The 22,152-nt window shown below is 37.2% G+C and overlaps 1 protein-coding gene across 6 annotated transcripts in view; it reads right to left on the reverse strand.

Moving 5' to 3' along the window:
- The window catches only part of Hmcn1 (hemicentin 1), a 429,493-nt gene that overhangs the window by 110,083 nt on the left and 297,258 nt on the right, over window positions 1-22,152 (reverse strand). For all 6 annotated transcript variants that reach the window (XR_007212651.1, XM_048358109.1, XM_048358110.1 and 3 more), the window contains 7 exons: window positions 19,042-19,155; window positions 15,255-15,341; window positions 12,769-12,960; window positions 9,704-9,877; window positions 8,054-8,167; window positions 7,062-7,207; window positions 1,605-1,755 (listed from right to left, as the gene is read on the reverse strand). Coding sequence is in view for 5 of the 6 variants with exons in the window: in XM_048358109.1 (XP_048214066.1) it covers window positions 1,605-1,755; window positions 7,062-7,207; window positions 8,054-8,167; window positions 9,704-9,877; window positions 12,769-12,960; window positions 15,255-15,341; window positions 19,042-19,155 (978 nt within the window). In the remaining variant the exon portion in view is untranslated. The remainder of the gene's footprint in view (window positions 1-1,604; window positions 1,756-7,061; window positions 7,208-8,053; window positions 8,168-9,703; window positions 9,878-12,768; window positions 12,961-15,254; window positions 15,342-19,041; window positions 19,156-22,152) is intronic.

A 22,152-nucleotide genomic window follows, 5' to 3' on the forward strand; every position in this document is an offset into this window, starting at 1 on the left:
GGAGTTGGGTCTCAAGTAGAAGAGACCAGAGTGATGGGACTCAGAAGGCTTCTTTACAGCCTTCAGGGGTTCTGGCACTTTGACAATATAGAGACCTGTTCTCAGGAGTGAGCTAAGAAATATGATCATAGTATGAAAACCATATTAAGACACCAGGGCCTTCTCATCAATTCTTGGAAACAAGTGTGAACTTTGTTAAAGGTGATTTGCCTGTACATCACAAACATTTAAAAAGAATATGACTTTCAACTGGGTGGTGATGGCTCACGATCGCTATCTTAGTTATTCAGGAGGCTGAGATCTGAGGATCATAGCTTGAAACCAGCTTGAGCTGACAACTCTGAGAGATTCTTATTTTCAATTAATCAGCAAAAAACTGGATGGACAGAAATTATGGCTCAAGTTGTAGAGTGCTTGCTGTGAATGAAAAGATATAGCAAGAGCAAGAGGCCCTGGGTTACAACTTTAGGACGGGCACACACCAAAAGTGCATAACTTTTAATCTAATGCTTCTACTTTTAGCTACCTATAGAAAGTCAAAGATGTGCAAAATTTCTATGCATACACAATGTTCAGTGTGTGGTGTTTCTTATAAGTAGTAAAATGTTGGAAACAACTCAGACATTCAACAATAGGAGTGTTATTACACAATATTTGAATATTGAAGGGTCAAAAATCATGATGAGGGAGATAAAGCTTTGTGGTAGAGCGCTAACCTAACATGATTGAGGCCTTGGGTTCAATCCCCAGCAAGGGACCAAGAAACTCTGTTGAAAAGTAGTAGTAAGGGAAACAATATCAAAACAAAACAGTCATCATTTACCAGTCATCTAAGAGCTGATAAATGCTATCTTAGCTAAAATTCACAACTGCACAAAGGCAATGAATTTAAGGGAGAGACAGAGGTGTGAGACGTGTAGTAACTTGCTCAAGTCACAAAGCTTACAGGAGTTGTAATCATCACCTATTCAATATCTGACTACTCTGAACTCTTTAGTGCTTTTCTGTCTTCCAAATGAATTTTATTCTTAAAATGTTATGATATAATGTTAGGGGAATGCTAATGTATCAGAGAAGTTGGTATTGTGTGATTCAATTCTACACATGCCTGTATGAACACTAAGAAGTTTGGAATGGCTCTGATCAAGATGCACTATACACATAAATGGACATATTAAATTGAAGCCCCATTGAGCAACAATCTGAAGATAATAAAAAAATAAATATTTGAAGGAAACTCCTTCCTGAATTTCTTGAGTTTAAAACTGCAGAAATGGTTTTTTATTTTATTTTTTATTTTTTATTTTTTGGTCAGTCCTGGGCTTGGACTCAGGGCCTGAGCACTGTCCCTGGCTTCTTTTTGCTCAAGGCTAGCATTCTGCCACTTGAGCCACAGTGACACTTCTGGCCATTTTCTGTATATGTGGTGCTGGGGAATTGAACCCAGGGGCTCATGTATAGGAGGCAAGCACTCTTGCCACTAAGCCATATCCCCAGCCCCAGAAATGGTTTTTTAAATAAACCAGGTCAAACCTCCTCCATTACCTTGGTAGATCATGTACTAAATTTTATGTAATAAATATGTGAGTACCTTGAATTATTACCTTGAATATTCACATCGAAGTCCAGCTCATCTTCCCCTGCAAGGTTAGATGCTACACAAGTATACCGTCCTGTGTCAGATATTTGAGCTTCCTTTATTTGAAGTGTGTGTCCATTTGCAGCAATGGTGACATGATCATCTGATTTAAGGGGCTGTGATTCAATTATAATAATATTAACATCATGTACATAAATACCCCAGAGACCATGCAGGTGATCAATTTTATGATGCATAATAAATGGAAATAAAATTTTATGGCAGATAGTCAAGATAACACCAATTAACTGATTAAAATAGTTTTTCATTTTAACAATGTGTTTTATTTTATTTAACAAAATAAAATTTCACCATGTAATCAATTATAAGTATTAGTGACATATTTTACAATTATTTTTGTACTAATTGCTTGAAATCTGGTGTGTTCTTTATATTTAGTGTATATAATTGTTCCATTTCAATGATGCAGGGCCAAAAAGTCTTATTTTTGACTGAAATTATAAGTCATTTGGAAAATACCGAAAATTATCTGGGAAACATGTATAAATTAACTACTGTAGACAAACACTTATTATTTTATTCTACTTCTGCCCACCTGTTCTTTCTTTTCTGGTTGTGGTAGTGTCATACATACTGAGATTTTTTAAATTTCTATTTTTATTGTCAAAGTGATAAACAAAGGGGTTACAGTTACATATGTAAGGTAGTGGGTACATTTCTTGTAAAACTTGTTACCTCTTCCCTCATTTTTCTCCCACCTTCCCACCTCCCCAGTTCCCCTCCCCCCAACTGTGCAGTTGGTTTACTACTTATTGTCTTGTAAGTACTGCTGTTGTATTGGGTTGCCTTTTACCCTTTGTCTCTCCATTTTGATGTTCTCCTTCCCTCCTCTTATTCAGACAAACATGTATACAATACCCAGGGTACTAAAATCAAATACAGTGACAACAGGGGCTAGGCCATAGGGAAGATAAACAAAAGAGAAAAGAAATAATTTCACATAGTGCATTAAAACTAACAATAGTGATAAACCCCCTGTTTCCATAACTTGAAGTTCATTTCGCTTAGCTTCATCTTACATGATCATATGTACATAGCTACTGAGCTATTGTGATCACCTGCTATTTGTTAATGATTATAACTCACTTGGCTTTCAATTGTGCCAGGTATTTAGATGAGATTTATTTGTATATTTTTATGATTAAAAATACAGTTAGGTTTATCATATCCACATATCTATGTTAAAAAAGCTTATTCTTTTATTCACTGCTCTCATGTAGTATTTTTAATATGAGTTATTTATGATAATTGTGAAAAAAAATCACAATCCTTGGCTGAATGCTATTGGCTTACACCTATAATTATAGCTACTCAGAAAGCTGAGATTTGAAGATCTGAAGTCAGCCCAGAAAGAAAAGTCTATGAGACTCTTATCTCCAGTTCAACAAAAAGCTGAAAGTTGAGCTGTGGCTCAAATGGTATAGAGCATAAAAGCTCAGGAATAGCACCTAGACTCTAAGAACTTAGAGCACTGTAATTGGGCCTGAGCACACACATGCACGCACATGTGCACATACACACACATCACATTCCTTTATAAAAAACTGAGGACATCAGCACACTCATTTTTGGTTACCAATGTTCATTCAGAAATGACATTATTTCTGAAGCAAGAATATTAATATCTTCCAATGTCGTATTAGTACACTTACATTCCTTAAAGGTTTTCACTCTGGGCTCACTCCTTCTGAGAGTGTTACTTAGTATTTTCAAGCTGTCATCTGAAGTTCTATTCTCTCCAGTTCCTCATTTTGCTTTATTGTTCCCCAGCCTTTCTCAGCCATGATATAAGACAGTCATACTGAGACCTGAAAATTATAACTCACGCCTTCATACTCTGCTTTAAGTGCTCATCTCTGACTACCACCTCCTAACTTTTTAACTTTCTTTAGTATCACAACTTGTTAGTTGTTTGAGCCCATGGGAGAACCCACGTTCCATTGACCTTGTAGTCCTTTTTGGGGGTGGGGGTGAAGCTGGTCCTGTGGTTTGAACTCAGGGACTGGGTGCTATCCCTGAGCTTTTGTGCTCATCATTAGCAAGCTACTATTTAAACCACAGCTCCACTTCCAGATCTTGCAGTCTTTTCCCTACTTCTTATTTTCTCCGTAAGCTCCATTCTCCTTTGCCCTGAAGTCTCCCATAGCAGCTGCCCTAAGTATAAGTTCTTACTCCCTGGCCCCTCTCCATTTATTTTACTCTAGCAAAATCTTAACTCATACAAAGCCCAGTTCTTCTGCATTCTGAGGCTACCTTAGTCTCCTCAAAAGACATTCTTCTAGCAGATATGTCCTCTCATTTACACCATTTTCAGCTTATTTCATTCCACTGGATATTTTAATGTTTTAGGTCTTCCCTCAAACTCTCCCTCCCCCACCCTTTTTTCTTTTTCTTTGCAGTACTGAGTTTGAACCTGGGCTTCACACTTGCTAAGCAAACACCTGAGCCATGCCTCCAGCCCTTTGGCTTTGGCATTTTTTGAGATAGGGTCTCATTTTCTACCTGGGCCAAACCGGACCATGATTCTCCTGCTTATGCTTCCTACGGTAGCCCAGATGGTAGATACATTATCATAAAATTTTCCCTGATTTAGCCTTGAGCTGTGATCCTCCCAATCTCAACCTTCCCAATAGCTTTTATTCCATGTGTGAACCATACCTACCACTGCCAATCTTAAAAAAAACCACAACTGTCTTTTGCTGCTGCCTACCTTTGTATTTTCTGCTGTCTTGTAGAGTCAAATGATTTAAAATGCTTTCTATATGTGCTATGTTTAAATTTTTTCCTTTCATCTTTCCTTGAATCTGATCTAACTGAACTTTTATCAGGTCTACCTGACTGAAAATACAAATAGCATTCATGTTGCTAGATTTACTGCTCAATTCTAAGACTTTATTTTATCTTGCTGGAGGTATTTACTGGTATTTGACCCAGTGAAGTCTTTTTGAAATAACTTTTTCCCTTTATCTTTGGACACACTACACTGGCAGTTTCTTAACTTTCAAAAATGTAGGGGCACTCAAAGCTTGCTCTTTATATCTCTTCTATTTGAATATCACGTTCCCAATGATGTCATGTGAATTCTGGGGCTCATCCTTTCCTTCATACACAACAGTTAGCTTAGACTTAGGATCTTGATGTAAATGATCACTTTCTTCCTTCTGCACTGTTGGAATAACTTTCAAGATGAACCCTCTCTTCTCCAATTATAGAAACAAAAGTAAGCATTTTAAAACACAAACTCATGATGAGTTCAAAATTTTCTAGTTGTCTTCCCATAAGAAAAAGGGCACACTGGAATACAAATCACTATAATCTAGCCCTTCATTACCCTGGCTCAGTTCTTCCATGTTCTCATTGGTCGATGCACTCCAGCCCAAATATGTTAGGGCATCTGTCCTTGTTTCCCCCTAATATTTTATGCCTGCACCCTTCATTTTGTGTGTTTCTGCTTACATACCCTATCCCATGAGTTTTCTTTATTTAAATAAGCGATTAAGCTCCATACACTTGGTGCCATCTTGACTGAGTCAGCCTACAGATTTATTCTGTGTTTTATTAGCTTGTTTGTCAGTTTTTGTCTCCCCAAACTTATTCTAGTGGTGATTTTTGTTTGTTACTTTCCTACCTGTATTCCCTGCCCCTAAAGCAACATTTGACAAACAACAGATGATCAATACATAATTTGGAAGGCAATGAATCTTTAATAATATAACATATTTAAAAAAGCACAGTTTAAATGTTTTAAAATAAAAAAAAACTTCTGTAGGGGGTGAATAAACCAAACTAAATACTCTCTCTTGTGACCAATACTATCTACTATTTGTAATTTTCTGTGCAAAGATTACAGCTACATTCTAGCTACTCAAGAGGCGGAGATGGGAGCGTTGTGGTTAGAAGCCAGCATGGATAGAAAAATTCTCAAGACAACATCTCCATAATTACCAGAAGGCTGGGATGGAGGAATGGCTTAAGTTGGCAGAGCATATGCATACAAAGCAAGCCAAGCATGTGCAAGGCCCTGAGTTCAAGACTCAATTCAAGTTTAACAAAAAAAGACAGTAACAGAAGAAATTATATGGCAAATACACAAAACAATGTTTTCTTCTCACATCCTAGGGAAATGCTAAAAATGAACAAGTTAAAAAATTAATTTCCAAGTAAACTTGAAAGTGTAAATTAAGTATTCATAAATGAGATTTTAAAATCTGCTTCATTTCTACTGAAATTCTGGTTTTTAACCAAATTTTATGTGTGTATGTTTATGGGTATGTGTATATATAGTAACTAAGCAATAAAAAGATTTACAGAAGATTAAAATAATAACAGGAGTTCAAAGGACCAAGGAATTATTTGTTTCCAAATAAACTTAAATGGAATTGATATTATACCATGAAGCATGACTACAGTCAGAAAATGAAACTATAAACAGAACCTAGTGGGAGTTCTATATTTACCTCCTGCAATGGCTTCCAGATGAAATTTGCTTATTTTTATATGAGATGATTTCCCCCTTACTCACTTCTAGTCTAGCAAAATTCATCTGAGATCAGAAAAGCAGAAGTTATATTGTTTCCTGTATCTTGAGTAATGACCATGATCTGAAGTTCTATAACTGGAATTTGACCTGGCCATTTGGTTAATGATATGTAAACCAGAATAACCAGCAGCATAGCTTATCCCACCTCTGTATTAAACAGTATCAACATCAGCTAAAGACTTTATGTTGGCCTAATAATACCAGTACACATATCTTTATAACATTCACAGACTATGAGCTAAATGACAAATAGGTGTGTGGCTTGAAAGTCAGACCAGAGAATAGAAGATTTGCCAGTCATTTCATGTTTCTCCCTTCATTGTAGGTAACTATATTGGTTTTCCATCATCTGACTCTTAGCTTTTTCCGCCCCCAAAACTTTGTCCTTCAATACAAAAGTTTTACCTTTTATAATAGGAGTTAAAGACGTTTAGAGAAACTTCTGAATAACTTTAATACTCATAATATATACTCATCATTTGAGTCTGCTGTAGCATGATGTATTGATTTCTTCTCTATAGACATTTTCTTACTTTGTGAAACCATAGAACAGACACCCTGTTCTGGGAGAGGGGTCAGATTTTTGTAGTAAATTGCTAATATCCAGAAGAACAATCCTGCAAACTTCCCAGTTTTGGAACCATACCAAAATGGTTGACTGTGACTTCAGGTTTTTTGTTGTTGTTGTTGTTGCTTGTTTTTTATTTTATTTTTTATTTTAGCAGGTTCAAATTCTAGGAGTAATGGGGTTGGCTACTTTTTAAGGTCACGATGCGCTTGGTCACTTCTGCATGCTTTTGTCTTAATTAATTATTCTCATCTTTAAGAAATTATCAGCAAACAAGAATAGTTGTGACTTGCCTGTCCGTCCTTGTACCAGCTGAGTGAGGCAGAAGGAATGGCATAAGCTTCACATTCTAAGATCAAGGTGTTGTTTACTTTGATCTTTACTTCCTTAGGGGAAAGACCTGGCCCCAAAAGGTCTCCCCGACTGATTATTGGTGGAACTGCTCAAAACAAATAGTAAAGCATTAATCTTTGTTTATTTCAAACACATGGCATACCATGAAGTTCACAAGGAGGATCATTTAACAAGAAAATAAGGAAAGGGCAAGGACATCTCCCATACTGCCCTTCCATTAAGGTCTTTCAGTCAACAACCGAGGATCAGTAATTTTTAGATACAGAACATGAGAGAAAACATCTTTCTCTCTTCATCATTCTAAAACTACCAGTGAAGCCAACATCTTCACATAACAGCCAGCTTCATTTGTTCCAGGTCCACAAAAATAGTCCATACTTGAACCATGAAATGTTCAAAATTGTTTCTCATGAAGGGTAGTGAGTCAAACAAGAAATGACAATTGAAAAAGACTCCTGTGTAAAAACAGGAGTAAAAAAAAAAATCCTGAGACGTGGATCTTATTAGTGGCAATATTCACTTTGCCTTTTGTTTAAAGGTGATCACACATTGTGATGGTGCCAGATCACCAAGAGTCTCATGTTAGGTTGTGGATTATGACATAAGCATTAAACCACAATTCTGTAAAGGAAATGATTATAACTCATCCCACAGAGCAAGTCACGAAGAAAAACAGAGAAATTCAAGATGTTCCATTCCAAAATTTTCAACAAGAGTGAAGTGAGTAGACTGAGTAGGATCTTCACATCTTTAAGCAATTGAGGTCATGGGCACAATACTTAATTCTATTTCCATCATTCATTAAACTGACTGCATAACAAGAGTCCTTAATGATCAGTTTAAATAATTATGAACCCATAATGAAAACCAGAAAGGAGAGAGCGAAAAACATCAGAGAAGACAGAAAACATCACATTCTTCCTGAACTTACTGTAGACCTTCACTTCATAATGCTTCATCATTTCTCCAGCCTCATTAGTGGCCACACAAGAGTATCTCCCAGCATTATCTTCCTGTGCGTTGAGGATCTGCAGAGTTCTCCCTCCTAAGATCATCATGGAACATCAAATAATCTGACCTCAGAGTAGAGGATACGCAACCTACTAGGATGTTAGTTATTTGGAACTTGTTTCTTCTTTTATATGCCTTTTATGTGGTATATATTTGAGATAAGACAAACCAGAGACATGAGCACTGCTAGGGAGTGACAGCTACCCAGTCCTAGCAGGTCTCTATGGTAATGATTTTATGCCCTTTTTGACACATCCCTACTCCTGTATACAACTTTAGCTGAAGTCCTTATTTTACTCTTTATAAATAAATTCCTGCCTTAGTTATCTTCTTCCTCTGATCTACTTAATATGAAGAGATTAATTTTTTAAGAACATAGTTTTTATTATGGTGCCTTCTTCCTAAGAAAAAGTTAATAGGTGCTCCAATATCTCATGTACGATGTAAAAACTCTTTAATCCATGCATTCAATGCATGACTCAAACTTTCTGACTTTATCTTCAGCCTTTCTCTGCCAACACTAATTCAGACACTTCTCTTTCAATTAATGTATGAGAAGTCTACTTATTATAACTTATGCATTCTTGTTTTATACCTTTTTCACACTTGTCTTCCTGATGGACTTAAAATCTCTCCCAACACGCTGCCAATGAAATAAACTTTAGAACTCTTTTTGAACTCTTGTCTATATTCTAAGTAACAAGGCCTTTTCTAGCCACTTCTGATCATAAGTAGTCATGTCTTATTAATCATTAGAAATCTTGTAACCATTCAGTTTTTCATAACCCCACACTATATGTGAGTGTGCGTGTGTGTGCATGCACACACCAGTCCTAGGGCTTGAACTCAGGTCCCTGGGTAATGTTTCTGAACATTTTTTTAAATATCCAGGCTACCATTTGAGCTACAGCCCCATTTTCCAGCTTTTTGGTGATTTTAAATTTTCAAAGCTGGCTCTGAACTAGGATCCTCAGGTGTCAGCCTCCTATGAGCTAGGAATAAAGACATGAGACATAGGCACCTAGCTACACCTCAAAACTTTTATTCATGCTTGTTCACAAATTCATGTTGTTAATAAGCCTTTCTCATGTGTTTCATTTTCTCCACATAAGACCTTAAATTTCTTAAAACTAGTAATTATACTCTTTAATCTTTTTTACTTATATAAATAATAGTTCACATTAAAGAGGAATAATTCAGTCTAAACACTAACTCTCTTGTTAAGTTTGATTCAATAAATTGAATTGAGTTCCTATCTTTCTGGCATTTTACATTGCAAGATATTTTAGCAATTAATTATATTAGGGCCATTTTGACATGTAAATGTTTTTCAAAAAAATTGTGTTTTTTTCAAAATACTTGCAAAAATGTTGGTAATAAGGGTAATTTTTGGTATTTTTAGATTATAAGTATATAAGTGTATATATGTATATATAAACATAGTAAAACATCAATGGGATATAACAGAACCAATAGAGTAGGTACTTTTATAAAAATAGCCAGTTATTCTGCTTTCCTACAGTAGTAGATGGCCCAGATGGTTGTTGGGTAGCTGAAGTAAGTTCATTACCTGGAAGAATGCGAATATTTCGGTTGGATTCTAGAGGTACTCCATCCTTAAACCAGGTGATGGTCGCAGGAGGATAAGAGTATGCTTCACACACCAGAGATGTGGGGCTATTGAGGATAACAATGACATCTTCAGGGCTGCCATTGCTATCTACCCCAGCTATTGTGGGTGATACTGAAAGAGAAAAAAAAAAACATTTCAATTTGATTAATTAAATCATGGTAATGGGTAAATAAGGGTAATGGAGGGGAGGGCATATAAAAAGGAAATCACAACACAGATGAAAGGACAGTGAGAGAATATTATACTGCAAGGCTAAAGGAATAACAGAAGTCAGTCCAGGGTATGTAGTGTGAAGGATCTTGCTAGATCTAGAGGAGGCTTTAAAGTGAGACTTAAGAAAAAGTGCTATCTGCAGCTGAAAGAAATGATGCCAGTGAAAGGAAGGCACTCACTCAACTGGAAGCAGAGTGGTTGAACACAGTGAGGAACAGATAGGAAACAGCAGAGATTCCACTGGGAAGCAAATGTAAAAGAGACCTGTACACTTATTGCTTAAATGAAAGGACAGAATAAAGTAGAGCAATGAATGAAGGAATAAGGAGAAGGAGCCAATTAAAGAAGATACTTAAGAACTTAATGTGTAGGACTGATGATAGGGTTTGGTGGGGGAGGGTAAAAGAAACTGAAGTCAAATATACCTTCCTTGCAAACATATTTAAACTGCATCAAAAATGAAAATTTTGCCATTTCAAGAGAAGAAGAGATCTTCCACTTGTAATTCATTTTATGTTTTGAATTCTACATTCCAGTTCCAAATTCTAACAAATAATTTTACACAGAATTTGAAACTTCTAAGAAAGATCTGGGTTACAGGTGTGGACTTTGAAATCACAAGTGTAGAGGAGGTGATATTTAAACATCCGGGAATTAATTGTATTCCTTGAAGAGAATATCTAGAGTAAAAAGACTCATGAAGTAAACACAGAATCATAGGGATCACAGTGTTTAATAAGAGAGAGACCAAGTGCGCATCCAAAAAAGAAAGATGAGGACCAACAGGGTTAGCAAAGGTAATTGTTAGGAAAGTACACTGAAAGCAGAAAACAGGCAATCGTGTAAACCACACTAGGATCAGGAATGAAAAAAACATGTTCTTAGTAACAGGGAAGATCTTTCCTAGCAGTCTATAAAAAATTATTTTTAGTGAAAAAGGACAGGCAAAGAGTGTCATGGTAGGCTGAGTGCTGGTGGCTCACACCTGTAATCCTAGCTACTCATAAGGCTGTGATATGAGATCACAGTTCAAAGCCAACCCAGACAGGAAAGCCTGTGAAATGTTTATTCCCAATTAAACAGAGAAAAAGACAAAAGCAAAGCTGTGGTTCAAATGGTAGAGGACTAGCCTTGAGGACAAAAGCTCAGGCCCTGGGTTTAAGCCCCAAGACAAGCACACACATAGACATAGACACACACACACACACACACACACACACACACACACACAAATGTGATAGTAGCAACAGTGTAAGGTGAGGCTAGAGGTTAAGTATTTGGTGAGACCAAGGTAGATGGATAGATAAGGGAAAGAAGAAAGGGAGGGAGGGAAGAGGGAGGAGGAAGGAGAGAGGAAGGGAGGAAGAGGGCATGGAGTTTATGGCTGGGGAGCTTGGAAGTTCTAAATACACACACGTGAATAGCCTCAGCATATTAAGCTGGTGGAAAAGAAGACCTTACATCAGATTCCAACAGTCTTCAATGAAGGAGAATGATGATGGAGATAAATTACCAGAATGGCCAAGGTTGCCAGGAAGGTGGCGTAGTGAGATGGCTTGACTCAGGAAACCTAGAATAAAGCCTAAGTGATCACCTCTGCAGATGGTTTCCAGGGAGCAGAGGAGCCAAATTTCAATTATGGCTGGGAGTTGGATAGATTTCTAAATCTATTTCATGGGAAGGACAGTGGAGAATAAGTTAAAACGTACCAGTACTAGGAGATAAATCAGCAGTGGGAAGAATAAGGCATTGAGGAACTTATGAGTTTTAAAAGATGCAATGAACTACAGAATGAAGTACAGTCTTTTATACACTGAGTGGGTGTGGAAAGATTCCAGGCCTGGTTCATAAATTTTCATTCATAGTTACCCAAGTATCTTGTCATATAATCCTATTCTGGGAAAATAAGACAAAGATATGGTCTATTCAAGAGGAAACTGATAGCCTTTTTTCAATAGACACTCTTTTTTATATACTATTCATTGGATACTTGTATATTATCTAGTGCTTTGAGTTACCTTACTTGTTTCTACATCTGTTCTACTTTTTTAAAAGTACATGGTCTCTGAGGGCAATGTCTTATGTAGGAAATGCTAACAAACCTATACAGTCTCAAAGTATTAAGATTACAAAATACAAAAGTAAAGCAACAATCATCAACCAAAATCTGCATACTCACATATGAGTCAGACAATGGTAGAGGAATTATTTTGACATTAGTAATCAAATAGAATTCATTTAGTAATGTAACAAAATGCATTTATGTGGCACTTTTTAAAATTTAAGAAATAAGCAAAGATTAAGACTCTATTGTATAGCAAGGTGCTGGTGGCTCATGTCATTCCATAATATTAACAATGCAACACTGAATCAAATATACCAAGGCACACAGAAATTTTTATTAATCTTAGGCCTTAGAGATAATAATACAATTTCTGACAATATCAGTCACACAAAGTAAAAGATCAATATATCTCAGACACATTCATTTCTTTAGCTACTTCTTTTTGATTAGTATAACTTTATCTTTTACTAGTGAATGTTTAATAAATGTGTTGTTCAAAGTTACCCTTTTCACACAGCAAGTGATCACTTGACTGGAATATAATATATGTTCCTCAATAATGAATGAACTTACAGATGAACTAAGAAAAAAAAAGAGTAAATGTGCCTAAGTCTGGTGTTCCTTACATAATGCAATTATGTGATAGATACATTGAAAAAGAAAGAAGAGATTTTAGCAATACTCAAGTCTGAGTGATGAAGACTTCAGCAAAGTGGATTCTTACCAAAAACATTAAGGCTGAAACTTTTGTTCTTGTCTCCAGCTGCATTAGTAGCCAAACATGTGTATCTTCCTGTGTGAGACACCTGGGCTTCAGAAATTTGAAGAAGTCGGCCACCAGACATTATGTGGTAGGTTTCATCTTCCTGGAGGAGCTGTCCATCTTTGTGCCACATGATTTCTGGCACTGGGTTCCCTGTAGGAAAAAAACATTTCTGATAGTGGTCTAATAATTAGGCCAACAAATAACATTTAAAGAAGGCATATTTCATCTAGTTTGTTTTTACATATTCCTCTTCTAAAACACTCACTACTGTGACCATTCATTCTGAAATTAATTTGCAAACTAACCATTTTGTCTATGTTGTAATGATTAATCACTGAATAAAAATGTACCTAAGTTAGGAATCATTTTCAGGGGTAGATATACAAGTGAAATGATTATAATGTGACCTTTGTGTTTAACTAAATTCTAATTTTACTCTTTTTTAATTACAATTAAAAAATTATCTTTAAGAGTTTCAGTTCAGCTTGTCAGTTTATTAGTATAATGCATCTTGATCAATGTCACCCCTTCCATTGCTTTCATTACTTTAGTTCCTGCAATCTTATTTAAAATAATATTTTTATATTCAAACTAAATTTAAAAAAGTCAGAGCAAGTCATGTATGCAGGAAGGCTAGGGTGATACATTCAAAAGCTTAAATAAGGATTGCTATAGAATTTTAAATTTTTATAGAATGTGAACAACTATCATCTATTCAACAGTTGTTAACTGACATGTTTTTAGGAAAAAAGGCAGGATAATTAACAGCATATGCCACCTTCTTTATATTTGCCTTTCTGAAAAGATCCTTGCTTAAATTTATTGCTCATAAAAAACATGGTTGCAATGAACTGAGAAACTCACCCATGTTCCTTAAAACACAAGCTTTCCATATAATGTTTAGGCTACTCTATTTTTCCTTTAGTGCTGGATGGTCATCTACGGTAAAGGACAGGCTTGGAGCCTGATTTCCACACCTTCAATCCTAGCTCCTCAAGAGCCTCAGATCTGGAGCATTGTGGTTTGAAGCCAGCTAGGACAGAAAAGTTCTTGAGATACCATCTCCAAAATAAGTAGAAAAACAATCCTGGCTGGAGGTGTGACTTGAGTGATAGAGCACTAGCTATGAATAAGTGAGTCAAGTGAAAGCATGAGACAGTCAATTTTAGTCATGGTTCTCTTTTTAACTTTCTTGTCTCTTTTACACACACACATACACACACACTCAAGACAGGCTTGAAAACATCATTTTCAAGATTTATATATTTTGACTGCATGCAACAAAGCAGCTATATGGGAAATATGAGTGACACTGGTTTTAGAAATTTTATTTTTTCTTAATCTCTATTGTCTTTTTAATATGAAAAGATGTTTTAAAACAAATGATAATTTTGTTATTGGATAATCACTGTCAAATAAGGTTATTTTCCCATCAAAAATCCTTGCTATAACTCTGATATGAAATTTAAGAAAACAAAAAATTAAGAGGATATGAGCTAAAAAAACTACATATAAGTAGTGACATAATAATAATAGATAAATATAATAATAATAGTTTAGTAAGCCAAGTGTGGTGGTTTACACTTTTAATCTTAGCTACTTAGAAGGTGAAGATCAGGGGGATTGAAATTTGAGGATTTTCTTCTCAATCAATAAATGGGAATGGTGGAGCGTGCCTGAGATCCCTGTAATGAGGGAGCTGTAAGCAGAAAGTTGTGGTCAAGGCAATCTGCAGGCAAAAATGTGAGGCCTTGCCTGAAAAAAAAAAACAACAACAACACCTAAAAAGGGGCAGGGTTCAAGTGGTGGAATGCCTGCCTAGCAATTGTGAGGGTCTGAATACAAATCTCAGAACTATTAAAAAAATAACATTAAATGGAAGCTAAGCACTGGGGTTCAAACCTGTAATCCTAGCTACTCAGGAGGTTGAGATCTGAGGAGCGTGGTTCAAAGCCACTCTGGGCAGGAAAGTCTGTGAGACTCTTATCTCCAATTAATCACCATAAAGTCAATAGTGGAGCTGTGGCTCAAGTGGTAGAGTGCCTAGTTTTGAACTAAAAACAAAAACAAAACCCTTAAGGCCCTTGCAAAGGCCCTGAGTTCAAGCCCAGGACAAGCACAATAATGAATAATAACAACAACAATAATAAAAAATGTAAAAATATCCTGTGTTTTCTTTCCCTCTTTCTGCTTTCTTTTACTCCTTCCCTCCCCTTTGTTATTTCTTCCCTCCCTCCCTTTCTCTGTTTCTTCCAAGAAACAGAGATAGATTTTGACAGGTTTCCTATTACATTTCTACCATGTACATTAGACTAGGGTTCAATTTCAAATGCTTTATAGAGTGGCTAAGCTTTTCCTGGACATATTGAGAAATATAATAGATAAGGAATATCAGTGAGGGGGAGAAGGGAGAATGCCAGAACTATGAGCATCCACTCCCTTACCTGTCACTTCACAAGTCAGAGTAACACTCTCTTTCTCTTTCACTTTCACATCCTCCAATGCATGTTCATCCATAATATGAGGTGGCACTAGAACCAAGTAAAACAGAATAAATGTTATAACTCTTAACAGTAGGGCTGTTTACTGTGTTTAAAACAGATTTTCAAATTTTCATTCATTATTCCAGTACTAAAATGTCAAAATATTTTTTGTGTTGTTGGATGTGGGGCTTGAACTCTGGGCCTGGGTGCTGTCCCTGAGCTCTTCAGCTCAAGGCTACCTACCACTTTACCTCTTTGGGCCACAGCGCTACTTCCAGTTTCCTGGTGGTTAATTGGAGATAGAAGTCTCACGGACTTTCCTGCCCCGGCTGGCACTGAACCAAGATCCTCAGATCTCAGCCTCCTGAGTAGCTAGGATTACAGGCACAAGCCACCAGCACCCAGCTTAAAATGTCAAAATATTTTAATTAATCCTAGTTTTAATACATAATATTATATATCATGTCTCCAACGATACTGCATTTCATTACAATGTAAAGCATAAAGGATAGATAAATATATGTCAACCAGTTAAGGAGCAATTAACTGTATTAATAGCTCACATTAAGCAAGTTATTCATCATGTCAGATCAGCACTGAACATTTGTGAACTGACAACACATGACTGATTATCTCCAAACACTTCTAAGACCAACTTTTTTATAAGAGCCATAGTCAAGGCTAAAAGAACACATGGGAGGACTTTGGGAGAAGATGGCAGAGGAGCAGCAGAGCCCTAGCTGAGCTCCCTCTGACATCGCAGTTTTCCCACCCCAGGGAAACTTTTACCCCTAGACAGACTGCCCAAATAAATTCTAACCGTACAGGGATTCCAGCCAGGAAGGAAAAAGTCAACTTTTCTGGTCTGAAAACATAGATTTGAGCCCCGGGTGGTGTCCCGCTGCCACACCAGTGCCAATGCCAGCACAGCGCTGCACCCCCGCGCAGCTCAATGGATACCAGGGAGAAATTCTCCAGACAGCAGCGTACAGACAGATTGCAGGCTGAGCACGGACAGGGTGAAATCGCAGAGACAGTGTGAGTACTCCCACAAAAGGCAGTCTCACTCGTGCCCACAGAGCAGCTCCTTCCCCAACCGCGAGAGCAAAGCGCCATCTTTAACACTGGCAAAAGGTCAGACCAGACTGGAGCTAAAGTCCGCCTGGGGAAAGCGAGGACAAAGCGGCCATCTTTGAGAAGGGCAAGAGGGACTAATCAGTGAGAGCCAGCTCCGCCCAGAAGAACGCCCCCTGCCCAGGTGGGAGGCCTAGGCTAGGTTAGACATGCCCACCCTGCCCGCGGGAATTCCTAAATTAAAAGCGAAAGCAGCTATTAGCTATCGGCGGCACGGAAGAGCCACACGGGAGAACAAACTTCCCAAGACACATAAATGGTCCCATTTAGAAGCCCAATTCCCAGCCCTAAACGAAGCTGAATTCCATACCCAGTTCTGCCCAGAAGGCCACCCCACCCAGGAGGGAGGAACCTCCCCCAGGCAAGCGACTCTTAGCCCAGTAAACCAGGCCAGAGGTGCCCCGCACTGCTGAGTCCACAGCCCATTCAAAGCCAGGTGTTAAAGGCAGCAGCCCCACAGCAGACAGGAGGAGCCAAGGCTCCCAAGACTGTTCACGTCCCCATCTACAGTGGACGCCCAAGGCCTACCTGCTAGCTGTGTGAACCCCAGAACCCCAGGATTTCACTAATGGGGCAGAGGGTCTGGGCAGAAAGTATCCCTGCTTAATTCAAATGAAACAAAGGGGTTCATAGAGAAAGCCAGTCCAAAAGGAACTTAATATAAGAACAAGAATTGCTCATAGGGTTGTAACAGTAAATAAGTAACTACTGAATACAGGGCTCAGGACTGGTTGTTATACTGAAATTGTATTCTTTAGGAACACCAAATCTAATTTTATATACAGGTATAAAAGGTATTTGTATATAATTGTGAACTTCTAAGATGTACACAACAGTGCTTGGTAAGGTCTGCTTTGGGTCTTAAACGGTGCTCACAGGTGCTTGTAGATTGGCAATCCCAATCCAAATGGGCAGAAGAAACACAAGAAAGATGGCAAACAATGAAGTCTTATCTCCCATTCAAAACAAGCAGGAAGTAGAGCAGTTAATCAAAGACATAGAAGAGAACCCCCAAAATGCTCTACACAGTCTACTGATAGACATGATAAATGAAAAGTTTGAATCTTTTCAGTCAATTATTCTAGAGCGTGAGGAGGCAAAGCAAAAATTAATGGAGAATTTCATGGCCTCCACAAATAGAAAGATAAATGAACTTCAAGAGTCAAATGAAAAGATAGCTACCCAGCTAAAAGACTTGAGAGAGAGTACTCAGAGCCAAATTTATGAAATAAAGAAGTCCATACAGGACCTAAGATTGGGAGAAGATCTTTACCGGCCATACAATGGACAAAGGCCTCATATCTAAAATATATGCAGAACTAAAAAAATTACCTTCCTCCAAAACAAAACAGCAAAGAACCAATAGCCCCCTCATCAAGTGGACTAGAGACTTAAAAAAAGACTTCTCTGATGAGGAAATGAGACTGGCCAAGAGACATATGAAAAAGTGCTCTACATCATTGGCCATAAAAGAAATGCAAATCAAAACAACGTTGAGATGCCATCTCACCCCAGTAAGAATGTCCTGTATCAAGAAAACTAACAATAACAACTGTTGGAGGGGATGTGGCCAAAAGGGACCCCTACTTCATTGTTGGTGGGAATGTAAACTGGTTCAGCCACTCTGGCAAGCGGTATTGAGATTCCTTAGAAGGCTAACCATAGAACTCCCCTAATACCCAGCAGCCTCACTTTTGGGTATCTATCCAAAAGACCACAAACATAATCACACTAAAGCCACCAGCACAACAATGTTCATCGCAGCACAATTTGTCAGAGCTAGAATCTGGAACCAACCCAGATGCCCCTCAGTAGACGAATGGATCAGGAAAATGTGGTACATATACACAATGGAATTTTATGCCTTTATCAGAAAGAATGACATTGCTCATTTGTAAGGAAATGGAAGGACTTGGAAAAAGTTATACTAAGTGAAGTGATCCAGACCCAAAGAAACATGGACTATATGGTCTCTCTTATAGGGAATAATTAGCACAGGTGTAGGCAAGTCACAGCAGAGGCTCACAGGAGCCCAATAGCTATACCCTTATGAACACATAAGATAATGCTAAGTGAAATGAACTCCATGTTATGGAAACAATTGTTATATCACAGTTGTAAATACTCTCAACGTGCCATATGTAATTGTAGCCTCTATTATTGATGATATTCCTGTATTGCCTTCCTGTGGTTGTACCTACACTATCTCTGTATCTTATCTGAGTATATTGGAAACCGTGTATACTGGTATTAGAACCAGGAAATTGTAAGGGAATACCAAAATTGAGAGACACAGGGTAAAAAAAGACAAACAAATACAAAAGCAAAACTTACAAACTGTTTGATGAAAATGAACTGAACAACTGAACAACTCGTGGGGAGGAGGGGGAAGGGAAAGAGGGAGGGAGGAGGGGGGAGTGAGGGACAAGGTAAAAGTACAAGAAATGTATCCAATGCCTAATTATGAAACTATAACCTCTCTGTAATTCAGTTTGATAAAAAAAAAAAGAACACGTGAGTATGAATTCAAGCTCTAAGTGAACTTTAACTGTGTCCAGAATGTAGTTAAGTCAATTGGACTTTTCGCCCCAGAAATTGCAAAATACACAAATACCTAATACTGAAAGTCCAAAGATTTTTCTCTCTTCACCAGCTGCATTCCTTACAACACATGTATACTGGCCGGCGTCTTCCACTCTAGTTTGCATCAACCGTAACATCCTGCCCCCTGGAAAAACAAACCACCAGATAACTTAGACAAGTGCAGTCCTTGGTGACAGCAAGTAAGAAATGGGCTTTCAGAGATTATGTTTATTATTTGAAGACTATTTATTTTTTGACTATGTTCTTAAAAAGTCAGTATATTTCAGGAAAGACAGCACCATCTGATCATGAATGAAGTAGAAAGCAGTGGCTATAGCACAGTGATACTTCAGACTTAAACAACAAATGTTAAACAATGAGGCTGGATGGAGGTTAGCCAGATTCTGTGGTCCTAGGAACACTATTCTAAGGAATTGAAACTACACTGTGTTCATTAAAGGGAATGAAAGTGTATTTGTAAAACAAGGCCAGGATCTGATTCTGCTGGCAAACAGCTGTGTCAGGTTGTTAATGGGCGTATCAGCTAAATGACTACATCAAGCAAAGTCTACTGGAGCAATATTAGGGCTACATCAACATACAAGGTCTAATCAAAGGCAGCCTTCCATCTTTCAAGTGAGTTTATAAGAATCCTAGAATTATTTACATCGGAGGCAAAGCCATCACCCCATGCAATAACTAGGATGCTTTTGTTTCCATTTTATAAAGATTTGTGTTACATTTTGCTTCAAGAGAGTGTCTTTACCCAATAATTGAATAGTGATAGAGTAAAGCTGATAGGCAGTAGGATTTGATTTAGAAGGAAACTCCATTTGAAGGACAAAGTAGAGGAGTCTACAAATAAAATGGAACTAAGCCTGGAGAAGTAAGAGGCACCCTGAGAAAAGTTATTTTATTCTTTTAAATGTTAGCCATGTCTTAGATTTTGTGATGATTATTGTTTTTCTTTTTACGTTTTGGTTAGAACCCTAAATTTGAATTAAAAAGATGATAATGGCTGAACATGAAATTTTCATGTCAAAATTCACCTGAATCTTGTTGAGGAGCTTCCTTCTATGTTCAGTTTATGTAGACACAGCAAGTTCACAGGAAGCTTTTCTAACATGCACCTTTCCCAGCCTAGATACACTGAAAAATGAACTGCTCTGAACCTTGGTTGGTCAAACAAAGCTCTTATCCTAAAGTTAGGGTTTTCCCCCCTAGGTTTGAATTTAGGTAAGCAAATGAAGAAATTAAATGTTAAAAATGAAACTCATTCACTGCTACTTCAGACTAGTGAGATTAAAATGCCAGTTGAGAAATATCAAAGCAAGACTACTTTTGTGAATCAATTCTGGGTCTGCAAAGCTGGAAGTCTCATGATCTTTATTTACTGGTCTTCTCACTTAATACAGGAAAACAGAAATTTATACCTACATGAGGATGTTTCTTGTGCCTATTAAACTTTTATATCAATTATCTGTTCTTGGCAGATAAATTTATAGCAATTAAAGGCCTTCACAACCGCATTGCTTATGGAAAAGTGGTACTTGGAGTCTCAGGAGGACTAATAATAATGAGCCAAAAGTGTGCAAGAGATCAGTATCAATCAATTCATATGCCATTCATCTGATACTCATTCATCTCTTGCACCAGGCTTATGTCTAGATTGTAAAGATGAATGATTCTTTGGCAGGATCACAAGGTAAAACACGTTAAGAGGGTTTGCTCAGGGATTTCCAGATGCTTTTTAAGCAAAACAGAAGTAACTGGAACCAAAACACCACTCCTGTAAATGTTTCACAGGCCGATGGACACTACTTTGTCTTTCCACTCTCATTTCTAAGACCTCTGATATCATTGTGGTAGGTAATACCTTTTCTCCGCAATTGAGATTTCATATTCTAGGACAAAAAAATAATATACTCAGGGTTCTGGCAACCAAACTGTAATCCTATCTTTGCCATTAGTTTTCATTTCTTCAGGACAATAAATATTGAAGACACTATGAAAATGCAAGCATCACAGGAATGACATAGAGAAATTTCCCAGGGCAGGGAGACTACAAATTTGTTATTGGGTTGTCTTTGACAATGATAACTAATAGGCAATGGGTGCAGGCAATGGGTACTTACCATTGCCACAACACTGTTAACTGCTTTATATACAGCAATTCTTTATCAAGTTTACAAAAATATTAAGAGGCAAATATGAGTACTGTTTTCATTTGATAAGTGATGAAACTGATGTAAGCAAATTTAAGTAACTTGTTAGAGATCCTATATACTGAGCATTGTAGTTAATGTGTGGTTAATACAAATGGATACTCTGAATGAAGCTAATGTAAGCAACGCAGATCACGAAGAAAAAGAGAAACTATAGATTATTTAGACCTAGTTCCTACATTAGGATCTCTTCTGGAAAACAGTGCAATGGTTGGAATTTAAACTGTTTAAACAGCATTATAGCAGGGAGCTTATTACCACTTATAGAAGCTTATCTTGATTTAAATAAACTATTTTTCTAAGTTGTTTACAGTCAGACTGGTATCTCTCCACAGGACCTCCCATATATTGATATTACTCTTAATCTTTGGAATGAGACAAAACTACATAATCCCTTTTATACTGTGGCTCTTCAAATATTTCAGTTTAATTTTCATCTATACCAAATACACTATAAGCTTTCATTTTACTGGTTAAATATAATCAGACAGTAATTATTTTGCAATTAGTTACTTATCGTCCTTTGCCAGCAAATTCTTCTACTCTTCCTAATAAAGTCTTCTATGTCTAGATTAAAGGTGCTCTTATTTTTCTTACTTGGAAAAATATAACTTATGAGTGTAGCAACATTTGCATTTATCTTCTTGACAACCATATTGGACTGTCAATGTCTGCTAATGTGATTCAGATATCTATTTAGAGTGAGAATTCTAAAGCTCTAACTTACCATAATTTTTACCAATGACTTTAAAAATAATAAGTGCAGGAGTTTAATCATTATCTTGTTAGGTTTAACTCAACATCTCCCAGATGAGGCATTTTTGAATTTGGATGCCTTCATTCAACATATTACTGATTTTAATTGTACATGATTCCTAGTATGTATCTTAGTTTGTGTCTATATCATTACAGAAATG

Source organism: Perognathus longimembris, chromosome 11 (genome assembly GCF_023159225.1).
Source record: "Perognathus longimembris pacificus isolate PPM17 chromosome 11, ASM2315922v1, whole genome shotgun sequence".
NCBI lineage: Eukaryota > Metazoa > Chordata > Mammalia > Rodentia > Heteromyidae > Perognathus > Perognathus longimembris.